Source organism: Phoxinus phoxinus (genome assembly GCF_949152265.1).
Source record: "Phoxinus phoxinus genome assembly, chromosome: 19".
NCBI lineage: Eukaryota > Metazoa > Chordata > Actinopteri > Cypriniformes > Leuciscidae > Phoxinus > Phoxinus phoxinus.
In genome coordinates this window covers 23,987,922-24,000,247 of record NC_136894.1, presented here as the reverse complement: position 1 = coordinate 24,000,247, position 12,326 = coordinate 23,987,922, and the positions used below count along the sequence as shown (strand labels likewise).

The 12,326-nt window shown below is 36.1% G+C and overlaps 1 protein-coding gene across 2 annotated transcripts; it reads right to left on the bottom strand.

Moving 5' to 3' along the window:
- Positions 1 to 506: 506 nt before the first annotated feature.
- On the bottom strand, positions 507 to 12,249 carry u2af2b (U2 small nuclear RNA auxiliary factor 2b). Of its 2 annotated transcripts, XM_079589982.1 has the most exons (14): positions 11,830 to 12,030; positions 10,179 to 10,199; positions 8,052 to 8,184; positions 7,651 to 7,686; positions 7,171 to 7,274; positions 6,150 to 6,301; positions 5,171 to 5,287; positions 4,945 to 5,083; positions 4,621 to 4,700; positions 4,252 to 4,272; positions 3,461 to 3,583; positions 3,288 to 3,374; positions 1,584 to 1,835; positions 507 to 1,405 (listed from the first exon to the last, which is right to left on the bottom strand). In XM_079589982.1, the coding sequence occupies exons 1-14, from the start codon at positions 11,876 to 11,878 to the stop codon at positions 1,271 to 1,273; spliced, it is 1,449 nt and encodes a 482-aa protein (XP_079446108.1). In that variant the 5' UTR covers positions 11,879 to 12,030; the 3' UTR covers positions 507 to 1,270. The 2 variants fall into 2 exon arrangements, with proteins under 2 accessions (XP_079446108.1, XP_079446109.1); XM_079589983.1 differs by lacking the exon at positions 4,252 to 4,272 and having other exon boundaries at positions 11,830 to 12,249.
- Positions 12,250 to 12,326: the final 77 nt, after the last annotated feature.

Here is a 12,326-nt window from a genome sequence, read left to right as displayed (position 1 = left end):
ATCCACGGCATCGCAATACATTCCCAGTTCAATCTGATCTTCTGTAACAGAAGCTAAAAGACTATAATGAAGAAATGACCTTCACAAACAAATTAACTTCACACCAAATAGTCCTTAAATGGGAAACATTCGGAAATCTGTTTATAGACACTTGCGGCACATGAATGTATCATTTTAAATCTACTGATTTCAGGTATTAGCGTTTGTAGCACTAAAGATGTTCCTAGTACTATATTAATAAATCAGTAGATATACAAGCCTGATAGTTGTGCTGTAATATGTAAGAAGCAATAAGCAACAAAAATATTCAATATAGGTAATCTAGATGTGCAGAGGGAATAAAGACGTATATTCAGCCCTGAAAATAAAGAAAATACCAGTTTTGTTTAGAGATTAGCCATCCGATCAGCCACAAAGTACAAAAATGCTACATATTGCTTCTTAACAGAGAAGCATGCGGCGTCTTTCAAACCAATTGACAACCAGACGGACAGATTGACAACGGATCATACTTCCAAGAGTTTTATTATCAAAAGTGGCCTATTATACTTAGAGAGGAAAAAAATAAAGACATCACACGTACAGAAACGGAAAAGGTGCCACATTGGACAAATGTCATCACCATCTAATTGTTTGGTGATATGTATGGAAGAGACCCAGTAAGTGTAAGAACAAAACAGACAAAAACAAGATCTAATACCTGGAGATATGAACTGCAAAAAGCTACAAAATGGGAGGGAGATGTGGTGAGCTGGCCAACAGAGAAGACAAATGACTTCTGAGAAGGGATACAATTCAAATGAGGAATAAAAAGAGATAAAAACAAGGTAAGGGACCGAAAGATGACGTCTTCATTTGAATTACCCAGCAATTATGAACAAATCTTCGCATTTGGTTGGGTATCAATAGTTCTTTCATCTTCTCTGATGGTCAACAGTCACGATTTTACATCATTTGTTTCAGTGTACAATTAAAAAATAGTAACAATTTTATTAACAGAATAAGTATAATCAGTATAACAGAATATCTCCCGCTAATAATCTTAAAATACAAACAAAAGCAGAAACCCTCCCATAATTGCTCACAAATCATCTTTTAATTTAAGCCTCAAAACAAAAACAAAAAAAACAACATTCACCTTTTGGCTTTTTTTAAGCATAAACAAAAAAATAATAATGTTCCCCCTGTCATCTCTGCCTCAATTTCTCTCTCTTTTTATACGAGTTGTTATCGCAAAGCTGGACTCCATCCCATTTTTCTCGCTCTTCCTCTACCAGAAGTCTCGGCGGTGGTAGGCATCTGGATCGCAGTACTTGGTCACCACCACTCTGTTGGCGAACTTTCTCCCCGTTAAGCCCTGCATGGCTTTCTGGGAGTCGTAAACAGATGTGAACTCCACAAAGATCTGGAAAAATAAAACAGATTGTGGGATGGTTTGAGTATGTTTGTGCAGCACTACCAGATGTTCATTGCTGGAGGGTTCAGAGTCAAAGAACTTTAATCAGCACCTACGTAAAAGGACTGAAAAACAGCCCAAGCCCATGGTCCCAATGCATCACATGAGCTGGTTTGATAAGGCTTACCTTGCCGGTTCCAGGGATATCAAGGCCATCGACAGGCCGAGGAATCTCTATGCTCTTGACCTGGCCGTATTTGGAGCACTCCTCCTTGACGTCCTCCACTATCTCCTCGTACTCCTCGTCGTCCAGGAGCTCCTCTGGAGCCACCATATTCATCAGGCACAGGACCTCAGTAGGGATGCCGCCCATCTGCATCATGGAGTTTGCCATCATCCCCGGTACTTGCAACGTCACTGGAGTCTCATTTATACTTGTCTGCAGAAAAATCAAAGACGGCTTGAGAATCAATTTATCCTATTTAAAATAAACTTGTGCATCAGTGCTGTATACATTTTTAAATACTTGTTTTTGGAACATGCACAGAGACCAAGAACATATGAACTACCATTCAAATGTTTGGGGTCAGATTTTATTCATTTGTATTTATTATTATTTTATTTTTTTTAAGAAAATTAATTTTAAAATTAATAAATAGTGACAGTAAAGACATTTTTAATGTTACAAACAATCTCTATTTCAAACCAATGCGGTTCTTTTGAACTATCTATTCATACAAAATTATCGGTTTCCACAAAAATATTAAGCAGCACTACTGTTTTCAACATTGATAATAAATGTTTATTGAGTAGCAAATCCGCTTATTAAAATGATTTCTGAAACTTGAGTAATGATGCTGGAAATTCAGCTTTGATCACAGGAATAAATAACGATTTGAAATAGAAAACAGGCCATTTAAAATTACAATATAGAATACTTTTGAGCAAAACTAGAGTAATATTGTGAAAAATAAATATTCTTTATTTTATATTCTATGCATGCATTTTTGGTGAGCATAAGAGACTTAACATAAAAATTAAGTCTGGGAATCGATAAAAAAAAAAAAACTAATTAATTGCACAATTTGCTGTAATTAATTGTATTTCCACCAAGCTTGTAATCATCAATATTTAAACGTAGAATCACCTGATTAAATTAAACAACACAGAAAAAAAGGAAAAGAAAATAGCCCTATATTAAAATAATATTAAACATCAATATATTATTCTTCATTCAGTTCCTTGCAACAAACAATTTAACAGATTTTTATATTTTTTTTTACTAATTATCAAAATAAAGTATAGTCCTACAAAGCTATTATCACCAGAGCATGTGATCAGAGCAGGTGATTATACACACAGAGTGGAACATTGAGGAGAGGGCACAGTGGGCTGACACACACAGAGCGGAAAAGACCCGCTCGTGAAACCTGATCACCGAAAACGGAGGGTCGTGGGCGGCATATATTCGGCTTAATATTTTCTGCATTTTTTCCTCTTTAGGCCAAAAACCGAAAATGAAAATTCAGTGCATCCAACTTCTATGGTATTTGAATTCAGCTGAATGGATGAAACTCCATCCTTGTCCATCATGACAGGGTGACTTGGTTCGGCACATGCACAATAGCAGCCTCAACAGAAAGTTGTTAAAACAAGGCAAAAAAAAGTGCTGCGTCAATTGCGTTATTTTTTTTTAAACACGTTAAACATCTCAAATTAATCGCAAAGATTAACGCGTTAATTCCCCCAGCCCTAATAAAAATATAAAACATTTAACCAAACCCAAACTTTTGTACAGTATTGTAACAAGACAAAACACTAAATTTCACCAGGTCTTATTTGTATAAAATGTCTTCAAATGAGTGAATTTCATGTTAAACTTGATTCTTACCATTGTGGCATTCTTGGCCCCAACACTTGCCCTCTGAACCAGCAGCTTCTTATCTGCCAACTGCATACCATTCAATCCTGCAATAGCCTGGAAGAAACATTAACAGATTAACTTCATCTTAGTATATGGGCGAAACATGTTCAAATCCATGAACACAGACCATGCCAACTCACCTGATCATTGATGTTAACATCCACATATTCACAGAAAGCATAGCCCTTTGAGAGGCCGGTAGCGCTGTCCTTAACCAAATTGAAGGCTTTGAGGGGTCCAAAAGAGGTTAACAACTCTTTAACCTGAATACACGAAGAAAGAAATTCAGGATTTACATGACATCTAACATAAGCAGGAAAAAGGTAAAACAAACAATCAAACATTACATTTTAAACATTTAAAGTCCCCCTGTGGTAAAAATCTAGTTTTAAAATGTTGTTTATATGCCTATGTGGTGTTTTTAATGTGCTTTAAGACAAATCATGTGCAAATTCATAAGTCAACAGTATTTTATCTTTAAAACCGCAGTGAACCAAAGACAGTCTCAAACGCGGTATGAAATCACTGGTGTTTCTGACGTCACAAACTACCTTGTAACCAATCACGACAACGTGTGATCGTCAACGAGTGGATCTCTAAGCAGGTGTGAGTGAGTAAAGGCGGGGCTAATTAGCATTTTCATAGAACTGCGTATACTAAATGAGGCAAGAGTGTAGAGTTACATTAAAGCTATTCTAAGGCATGAAGACAATTGTTTTCAAGTAAAAAAACTTTTAAATGTGTCAATTTGGTGATCAAAAATGAGTTTTAAGGGATCAAATTATTGACTACAGGGGGACTTTAACTTCCCCCGAGATCCACTCATAATGTTATTAAAGTTTTTTGTGCCAAAAACATTTCAGCTATTCCCTGACCAATTTCCACCTTTTTTGCTGTGAGTTTGCTCGTGTGTCAAATATGCATATATTACCTGGTGTTCAAACAATCTGTCCTGAAATAGAAATAATCAAGGACCTTTTAAAAAAATCAACTTCAACTGCTCATTTCTCATGTTGGGAAGGATATGCAAGAGAATGAAGAGCCACATGCAGCCAAGACAAGCACAAAGCTGGGCAAACCTTACAATATATTATTGTTAGCTGTTATCGTGTTTATGAATAATACAATCTGTCCTACTAGCTCATTATTTCACTATGACTTTCTCATTATTTTGTGCAGTTTAGTTTCAATAAATGTTGTTCTTTTTTGTTAGTTCCAGTAAAAGGGAGCAGTGTTTTCATGGCACATGAGGCTCTTACGAGTTATATAGACTTTCAACCAGAAACCAATTGTAACCAACCTGGTCGTCGTTGAGATAGTTGGGCAAACCTCCAATGAAAAGCTTGTGAATAGAGTCTGGTACAACCGTGGACACCACACCTGTGGAGCAGAAGGAGAACATGAGAAAGAAAGAAGAGAATAATAGACCAAATGACTACAATCGTAAGGTTGTAACAGACTCATTTTCTTAGGTTTAAACAAAATACATTCACCTGAGAACTAACAATGTAATACAAATGTATGCTGAAATCAGCCATTTGTAATCAAAAGTACAAAAGGAACATGTCATGTTTGTTGTAGTTTGAGATCTCGGAGCAAAGAGGGAACTGTAAAGTGGTCATACCCGGCACATATACGCTGGGGTTCTCGCTCATGCCAGGTAATGGCTGATAATCGTGTGGCCGGCGAATCTTTAAACTCTGCCCCTGGAAGATGATGCCATCAAACGCCATGGCCTGTGTGGTCTCATCCACTGATCGGAACTGAAGAATTAATGAGAGGAAAATTGTAAAGAACCAAGCTTGCCAATTCATAGGCAATATAAGTCAGTGTGTACAGGTGTCACCCACCTCAAGGAAAGCAAAGTTCTTGTCCTGGTTAATCTGGACGGCAAGAACAGGGTTTCCTGGGGCCTGAGTCAGACCGCCGAGTCTCATCTGGGCATTGAAGAAGTCCATCATGGATTCCTGAGGAAAAAGAACGTTATATAATGCAAAGACATTCATGCGTTTACAAAAAAAAAAGGATGCACAGATAATAAGAGAAAAATAATTTGTAATGTTATGAACAATAACCTCTAAAATGGTCGATGTTTAAGTGTATACATTTGTGTTTACAAATATGCAGCACATTATGTACAGTATTACATTGTTTTTGATTCATTCTATGATTTGCTAAAGATAGTATTTAAAAGTGGTATTCATTTATTAGTGTTTTTTAAGATGCAGTAAATGATTTCTGAGAAACGCTGTTGAAAGTGAATCGGACCAAACGCCACGACCAAGAGTGAGATTTGAAGAAAGACTGTAGAAAAAGAGAAGGCTGAGAGACATTACAAAAGCTCCACATGCGAGTAACATATTTCACAGATCAAAGATATGGATTTTTGTTGCAATGTTACTATAGTAACAGGACAGTGTTGAGTGTCATTGTTCGTCTGGAGCTGCTGGCGACAAAACAACCAACTCTTGCTTGTATATACTTTTTTTTATTCTTCCTTGTCGTTTGTTCGTCATCTTCACTGTTTTTTTTTTTTCGGGAATCATTATTTTGTTTCTCTTCAGCTATGATAAACTATGATCCACTTTTGCATTGTGTGTTTTGTGCGTTTTGGCGGCAGAGCAATGAAGGGAGGGGTGAGTTTGTTTGGGTTGATTTCACAGATCAACAGTGTTTCTCAGAAATGTGAAATAGGAGAAACGAGCATGTACAATTAAATATTCAATATGCTTTCTGCAGAATACATCTAATTGTGCCAGTGTTCTGTGCGGATTTGTTCTCTAAAGCCCTGCAGAGTAATTCTAGTGTGTGAATAGTGTTCATCCACACCTCTGTGATGCCAAATGGGATATTGCCAACGTAAAGTCTGCGAGCCTGGCGAGTCATCTGACTGCCCACTACGGGCACTGGGGTCGGCGTTACTCCCAGGCCGTCTGGCGTCATGGTGGGCAGCAAAGCGGTGGCAGGGATCTGACCAGCAGCTGAGGAAGAGAAAGACAGAATAATTGCATCAACAAAATAAAATGAATTATTAAATAACATTATTGTTATTATCAGATGTCTGTAAACGCCTGAACCAAAAAAAAAAAAAAAAAAAATCAGACAAAGAAAGAGAGGGAGAGAATAAATAACAGTTGATCGGGGTGGGCGATATGAGCAAAAAAAAATATATATATATTTAGTATATATATTTACTATACCAAAAGTATATAGTGGCCAAAAGTGATGTCCAGCCAAGGAAAAATTACATCTTCACCCTTTATTTATTAATTGTTTAAAAAAGATTTTGTAATATTACGTAGCTGGGCATGGAGTCAAATTGTTTTATTTGTGATGACACAATGAAACATGTCAAATTGGCCAAGCTGTCAAAGAAATTATGAACATGCAAAAACCAACACATTCTTTTATTTTGTTATCAATATATGCTTTTTTCCTGTGAGCTTTTTGTTTTTCTATGCATAAAATAAAATCTTGTAATTTGCCTTTTTGCCAAATAATTTTTTCAGATAAATACATTAACCAAGTTAAGTGTTTTATTTATTTATTTAAAAACAATATATATTTTCCTCATATTTCAATAATTTAAACAAACTTGTAGGGTCATAAAAAACAAATATCTCCTCTGGACATCACTTTGTCCAGTACTGTACAGCATGATATAGTAATTTTATGGAAAGATATTTAAAAACCCTACTAACAAATAATGAATTTAAGCATTTTTATTTGAACAGTCATTGATTGGGCTATACAATTTTCTACACATTTCAACCAGTTTATCACCCACCCCTACATAGTGAATATAATGAGTAGACACTGGACACAGGTAGTCTTAAGCCATGTTGCTCACCTTGCATTGCCTTGTACTGCATGGGTGTAATATGCTCAAAGCCAGGAGGCGGTACATCCCAGTACTTCTTAATTTTCTTCTTTTTCTCCCGTTGAGGTGAACGGCTGATTTACAGAAAGGCAGAGAGAAAAAGAAATTTAATTCATTTTTATCTAACCGGTATATTACATATTCAACAATATGATTACTTTTTTTTTTTTTTTTAAAGAGCCAAGTCATTTAGTTAAATTATTCCTTTAAATCCAAAAGAATAGTACAATTAAAAATCACAATAAAATAATTTTAATAAGATTAATAATCTGTAACAGTTACAGATGACACTAATTAAAAATATTTTACCTAGCGTAACAACTCCACATTATTACAAAGAAATACATATTAATTCATCTCACAAACTCCTACAAAGTCAAAACACTAGCCATATGGATTTGTAAGATGTAAACAAATGGGAAAACTGGGTCAGTCCATCTGGAGTATTACCTGACGTTTTCTTGGGGATGGTTTTGAATTTGATCACTGAAATGACATTTAAGAACAGGTTTTGACATGTAGCCACTTTACAGTAGCTTAAACCACAGTACATAAACTGAATGAGGTTTAAGAGCAAGACTAATGATTTTACCGTACATGCTGCCTTATTCTTGATTACAGTGCACTTACAACGGACTACTTCAGTTTTAAATTCAGCTTAAACTGTGTAAACCAACAAGCATGATTAAAAGGGCATGAATTGACTCATATTGTAAATGGCAACATCTATTAAAACAGGGCTCAACAATAACAATAGATTGCAGAAAATCAAATATTTAAATATGCATTTACATCAACTGGCCCAATACTGAACAATGATGAGTATCACGTCACAACATTCCCTCTCACACCTGCGTCTATGGCGGCGGTCCTTGCTGTCGCTGCGGCGCTCCCTGCTTCTTCTCTCTCTGCTCCTCCTCTTCCTCTCTCGACTGCGGCTGCGTGAAGGGCTGCGGCGCCGGTGCCGGTTCTCTTTGTCCCGCTCTGAGACAGAAGAAAGAAATGAAAAATATGAGCAACCAAAAAAAGACTAAGCCACAGGCTCCTGAAGCAAACCAGTAGGGATGCTCCTAACAGGATTTTTGCAGCCGATACAGACAAACCATTTCTTGTCATCATGATCGGCCGACACCGATCATTCAAGCTTTATATTAGTGATATGTAAGCTCTCTATAATTTTTTATTTATTTTTTTCAGATTAAAGTAATGCCACAGATGTTGCCTTGGTTGTATTTTTTACAGTGATGTTGTATATTGTTTTTAATTGAGAATCAAATAACCACAACAAATATTTTTTTACAATAAACTGTAATTGAATAGGGCCTTTAAAAACAGGGCTTACACAAACCACTATCCATATAAAACACTTTGGGCTTTTCACAATCCTGTCAACTACATCTGGGCCAAATTTTGTTGATATCTCGAAAGTTATGGAATTTGGAACCATGCTAGGCTTTTTTATTAAAATCCAAAGACCTCTCCAAACAAGTGAATGAGTGTTTTACTGAACATAAGAACTAGCCTAGTTCCTAGATCTGTCAAATAAAAATGCGAATTTTGAATATTCTTAGAATGGAAAAAAAAAACGATGCAATGCAATCAATAAAAGATGCAATGCTTGATTTGGTTTAGATTTGCTTATCGCTTAAAGTGATCATGATTTACCCTCAAGCCATCCAAGGTGTATATGACTTTCTTCTTTCATACGAATACAATCGGAGTTATATAAAAAAATGTCCAGGCTCTTCCAAACTTTATAATGGCAGTGAATGGCCGTTTCAGTTTTGAAGTCCATCAAAATGCATCCATCCATGATAAATGTGCTCCACGCGGCTCTGGGGGATTAATAAAGGCCTTCTGAAGCGAAGCGATGCGTTCGTGTAAGAAAAATATCCATTTGGCCATTCACTGCCATTATAAAGCTTGGAAGAGCCAGGACATTTAATAAAACTCAGATTGTATTCGTCTGAAAGAAGAATGTCATATACAACTAGCATGGCTTGAGAGTGAGTAAATCATGGGGTAATTTTAATTTTTGGGTGAACAATCCCTTTAAGACAATACAGTACTTTTTTCCTCTAACATTAAGTATTGCCTTTAGAATTTTTATAATATTTAATATCGAAATTAAAATTTAGCTTTTCAGCCATTTTGACAGCCCTACTACTTACATGTGTAAATGCCACAATAAAGCATGAAAATATTTGTAATTACATAGATTAAGTAACAAATAATGAGATTCTGGTGGATGAGTGATGATCTTTCAGTGATGTTTTATTTCTGTGCGCTCCTATTCTATGGCGTATGGTAAATCAAGGCCTGTTAATTAAACTAATTCAAGCGCGCTCCAGCTGTAAAACTGTGTCCGACTGGTCTCTACACATCGTCCCTCCCCACTATACCCACCCACCATGCCCGAGATCCAGCTTCCATTGGTTGAACTTTCGTCATGACGGCGATGCAAAAATGGATCACGGAAGTCCTATAGCTTTAGCCGAGCAGCATGTCAAGTCACTCAGTGAGGATTTTCTAAAGAATGACGCATCAGGTTATGTATTTAAATAAAGATGTGCAATTTACTATGGTTTACTACTGTTTCACGAATTTACAAAGCAAAAAAAAAGCCTAATATGTATACCGTTCACATGCGCATCGGCGGCGACTTTCATATGAATACTAATAATTTGGTCGCAAATTGATTACTAGTTTGATTACTGATAGGTCGCCAGTTAAGACATTTTCAGCAAATTTTGATCGGTTTGTAAGATTGGCCAAATTTTGTGACTCCCGATCGAGTCATAGAGTAAGGAAAGAGGAAGGAACAAGAAGAGAAAGCCCATTCCAGCTGCAGAATGAAAGATTTGGCACACTATTATGTAGAGTTTCACAGTGAGTATCTAGGGGAAAAAGGAAGATTAGAGGTAAAGGAAAGAGACAGGTTGTGTGTGCTTTTCTGCACCTCATTATTGGATACCCACCATGACCGTTTAGACTGTCACCTGTGCGGAAGAAACGAGAGGGGTTAAAAAAAAGAAAACAAAAGTTAATGCAACTCAATTTTACTTACAAACAGAATACAGAATGTAGGGCTGTAAAATCGACTAATCGCGATCAATCGCATCTAACATAAAAGTTAGAGTTTACAATAAATGTGCGTGTTATTTTTTATATATGCACATATATATAACCATGGGTAAACTTGGGTTATTATAACCTGTTAATTATTGACAATAAGTTTAATCCATGTGCATTTTAATTGTAGACATTCAAGGTTAAGTTTGTTACAGTGTTTATTTCTAAGAGCGTTAACCTGTATTTATAATTTATGTATGCAAATATGGTTAAGCAAAGTCATTCTCTCAGATTGGCTTGTGAAAGTTGTGGTCCTGCTTAATCATATTTGCATACAGAGATTATAAATACAGGTTAACGCTCTTAAAAATAAACACAGTAACACAGACTCAACCTTGAATGTGTACAATTAATGCACATGGATTAAACTCATTGTCAATAATTAACAGGTTTTAATAACCCAAGTTTACCCGGGGTTACACACACACATAAGTATATTTGTGTGTGTGTGTGTATATATATATATATACACACACACAGACAAGCACACACATAAATATATACAATATATATAACATACACATATATTATGTAAACATACTCTTATGTGAAATGTGATTAATCGCAATTAACCAATTGTACAGCCCAAACAGAATGTGTCACTTGTGGCAGGTGATCTGACAACAATGTAGACTAGACATACAAAACCTGCAGTTACAAGCTGATCATAAGTTATATATCAAACATTTACAAAATTCAAGGTTTTTAATGGCATATAAATTCTGGGACAATCACCACAATAAATTCAAGTAAGCTCTGAGCTGTTGGTTTCAAATATAAAACTTTCTCAGCAGTTATTGTAGAGGTGTGTGTTTTTTGTTTTATTGTTTTAAAATTCATGTACTACATTATTAAGACTTAAAATCTGCATGAAATGGAACTTGCAAGTGTCTTTTCTTCCTTATTGTGACACATCTGATATGGTTTCTTAAACAAGAAAAAAAATGTAGGTCCGGACTTGATTTTGTCCATCGGGAATTGATTGGATCGTTGTGGTTTGCGATTACTGTGATGTCGCGTGACAGGCTGTCCCGCCCTCGCGCCAGTAAACACGTCATCAGAAAAGCGATGTCGTCGCAAGTGGGAGGGGGATGTTAATTTGATTAAAGATTACAAGGGCACACGAATTTTAAAAATAGGAATGGTGTGCACAGATAATTTATAACACTGCAATATTCCATAAAATTTATATCATGTTGACTTTAAGTACATTGGACTTTTCTTGGCACTTTTTTATCCAAACAAAGGGAGTTGTTTTACCAAATACAGAATAAATTATATAACACGTATGATGTGAATAAATATAAACAATTATCCAATTTTTATGCATATTTTCAGCTTTCTAAATCAATTTTCTTCTATAAAGCATACAATTTTTTTTCAAGTGCTAAGTGCGTTTAATTACCGTAAGCATCAATAGGTTTAGTTATTACGATAATATGATGCTATGCAAGTGATTACCGTTCAAGGCAGGCAGTGGTGCACATTTATACTCACCTTGTTTGTTTTCAGACAGCTGTCTCTCGAATTCATCAAAATCAGACATCCTGGTGTTTTGATCTAACCCAGACTCTGAAACTTCAGTTAACACGCTCTTTCGCTTTTAAATAGCGCTCTCTTTGTCACACGCAATTTCAATGGACGGACTATAAAAATGCAGATGTTTTAAAATGTTACACCAGCATATATAGTTTCCAAAAATGCACTTAAATTCGAGGAGAGAGAAATACACGCTTTGCTTTAGAGGGTTGTTAGCTGCTAATGCTAACTCGAACCACCGCTGGGTGAAAATGAAAGGCTCGCGTCGGCAATAGAGATGATTAAACCTCTTAGCTAGTTATATTTGCTCTCTTAGTTAGTCTCTTTGATAGTCAAATGCTGTAAGTTGTCATTATTAACTGTGTTGAAGTCTAACCCGTCTCGGCAGAGGAAGCTAACCGCTCATTCCGCGTTGGCGGATGCTGATCGTTTCTTCACAGCCCCAAAAGTCACTC